This window comes from Adiantum capillus-veneris, chromosome 14 (assembly GCF_014529385.1).
Source record: "Adiantum capillus-veneris isolate H3 chromosome 14, ASM1452938v2, whole genome shotgun sequence".
In the NCBI taxonomy this organism is placed as follows: Eukaryota; Viridiplantae; Streptophyta; class Polypodiopsida; order Polypodiales; family Pteridaceae; genus Adiantum; species Adiantum capillus-veneris.
In genome coordinates this window covers 34,489,596-34,491,834 of record NC_140944.1, presented here as the reverse complement: position 1 = coordinate 34,491,834, position 2,239 = coordinate 34,489,596, and the positions used below count along the sequence as shown (strand labels likewise).

At 44.3% G+C, this 2,239-nt stretch overlaps 1 protein-coding gene across 2 annotated transcripts; it reads right to left on the bottom strand.

Moving 5' to 3' along the window:
- Positions 1-540: 540 nt before the first annotated feature.
- LOC147442203 (protein SICKLE-like) lies at positions 541-1,937 on the bottom strand. Of its 2 annotated transcripts, XM_086529617.1 has the most exons (3): positions 1,609-1,937; positions 1,136-1,538; positions 541-767 (listed from the first exon to the last, which is right to left on the bottom strand). In XM_086529617.1, the coding sequence occupies exons 1-3, from the start codon at positions 1,901-1,903 to the stop codon at positions 737-739; spliced, it is 729 nt and encodes a 242-aa protein (XP_086385743.1). In that variant the 5' UTR covers positions 1,904-1,937; the 3' UTR covers positions 541-736. The 2 variants fall into 2 exon arrangements, with proteins under 2 accessions (XP_086385743.1, XP_086385742.1); XM_086529616.1 differs by lacking the exon at positions 541-767 and having other exon boundaries at positions 937-1,538.
- Positions 1,938-2,239: the final 302 nt, after the last annotated feature.

The window sequence follows — 2,239 nt, the reverse complement described above, 5'->3', positions numbered from 1 at the left end:
TCAAAAACATATTTTTCTTTGTATACGACCATATGCTTGAGATAGCCATATCAAACACGTAAAACTTTCCATTGTTTTATATTCTCAAAAAGTAATTTCTTTTGCACAAGTAACTTTCAATTATCTATAGCACAATTGTGGAAAAGTCACGTAAAATTTTCTACAAAGTCGCTTCATTTTTTCTTGAGCTTATAAAGTCGATTTCTTCAAAGTATCAATCGCAGTCTTACGAGGGTCAATTTGATGAATATAGTTAATGATCATGGTAGCTTCTAAAATGCAAGCTTATATTTTTAAAAGACCCTCTAACTGACATATTTAATGATATCGAAAGGGTTTTCTTAAATACACCATCTAATGCAAGTAACATTTAATTTAAATTTATGAAAAAAAGACACTTGAGTGTCGTGTTTTGGTACCAAACTAGTGTTAAAACCAATCGCACACACAAAGCAGGCATATAAGAGGGTTGTGAGCCATTATCTAAAAGAAGCCAACAAGTTTCCAGGGATGTTTTAACTCCAATAGGAATTTGAATGAACTTCAATTATTACACAATGGAGACCAACTCACAAAGTTCTGAATATTGTATGGGGCAACCAAGAGTAAACACAGAAGATAGAGTAAGGACCACCGAAAACTCTATCTGCTTGAGCTTGCTAGCCTGTGAGGTTGAGCACCTGAATTCACCCTCAATTCTGGCAGCCGCTAGAAATAGGCAGCTCGATGACTACAGTCATGAATTGCAACCGGTGCGCCTCTTTAAGCTGAAGGTAAAAAGAACATCCCCCTAAGCAGAGGAAAAAACAATGACGACCCCAATGCCACAGAAAATGAACTTATTGGAACAATTTACAAACACCATTGAAGCCATGATTTGGGCAATTTGGCCCTTAGAATTTGTGTCGTTGCAACTCCTACATAGTATCTTGATACAAAGGCGCTACCATATACAGGCACTATGATCCGTTAAAATTGGTAGAAGCAGAAAAGGACACCTAAACACGGCAGACGAAGCTACCAGGCTCTCTACTAAGCTTGGGCCAATGGCAGAAACAGAGACGCCTTTTAAGACAGGTGAAGTTTCCTGGAAAATGAACAAGAATTGAGACAAGAAGCCACAGAAGAATCGTACCGTGCAGGCACAATATCTTTCCAGGCATCTTCAAGCATCGACCTCTTTGCAAAAGATTGGGGAGCAGCTAATTCCGAATAGCTGCCCTGGAACCGATGGAATCCTCTGCCGCCTGATTTTCCAGGAGTACCCCTGTTACTGCTTCCAGGGCTCTGCTTGAAGCTTCCCCAAGAGCGATTGCTGCCATGACTCTGCACACGGCTCTCATTCATCCCACCCACAGACCAAGGGGGTGACTGTGCTGAAAGACTGCCTCTCCCACCATTGTAATGTGAGAATGCAGGGGAGTTTGCATGGGAAGTCCCATTGTGACTGTAAGGTGCAGACCTGGGTCCGCAGGTTGCAACCATGCCAGAGTACGTGACGCACGCTGGGCTGATGATTAGGGCTATGCTTAGCAGGACTGCCAGGAGGGGTAGAATTAAGGTTAGGGTTCGAGTTAGGCGTCAGGAAAGCAGTGTGAATGGTACTACCTGGAGGGTACGGAGGCACAAAGCTTGGCTGCCGCAAGGGAGAAGCGAGAGGCTCACCAAAGAAAGATCTCGACTTCTTATTCTTCTGCGGACCACTGAAGGCCGTGCGAGGATCTGTGTAGAACTCGAAACATGGTGATGGCGGCTGGGAGGGATGTTGTAAATCGGGAAGAAGAGGAAACCCAAGAGATTTGGGGGTATCGTCAACCGATGAACTCCCTCCTTCATCTGCCAAGGACGCCTCCTCCCTCATGGCTCTGAGCCTCTCCCTCCTCTTTTCTGAGCTCTCTTCCATGCCTGCAAAAACCCTATTGCCACTCCAGTGGGGTGGTTACAAAAGCTTTAGTGAGATTTTGTTGGGGGTTTTATTCAGCCTTTAACACCGAGCTTTCCCTTGGTCGAAGAAAACCTTTTTCTCGAGGTATACTAGGGTGGGTTTACAATTGGGCGACGAAAGAGACAAAGGAGCGTCCAGGCGGAAGTATGCAGAGCAGGTTTCTTATCAAGCGACAAGTGTTACACTTGAATATGCATGGATAAAAGCATACTCAAATGATGACCAAGTGGAGGGTGAATACATGTGCACACCACATTTGAGAGAGAGAGAGAGAGAGAGAGAGAGAGAGAGAGA

Coding starts and splice junctions, on each gene's coding strand:
- LOC147442203 (XM_086529616.1), bottom strand. CDS start 1,903: ATGGAAGAGAGCTCAGAAAAGAGGAGGGAGAGGCTCAGAGCCATGAGG. Junction 1,539..1,608: donor TGTGCCTCCGTACCCTCCAG/GTAGTACCATTC, acceptor CCCTCCTGGCAG/TCCTGCTAAGCATAGCCCTA.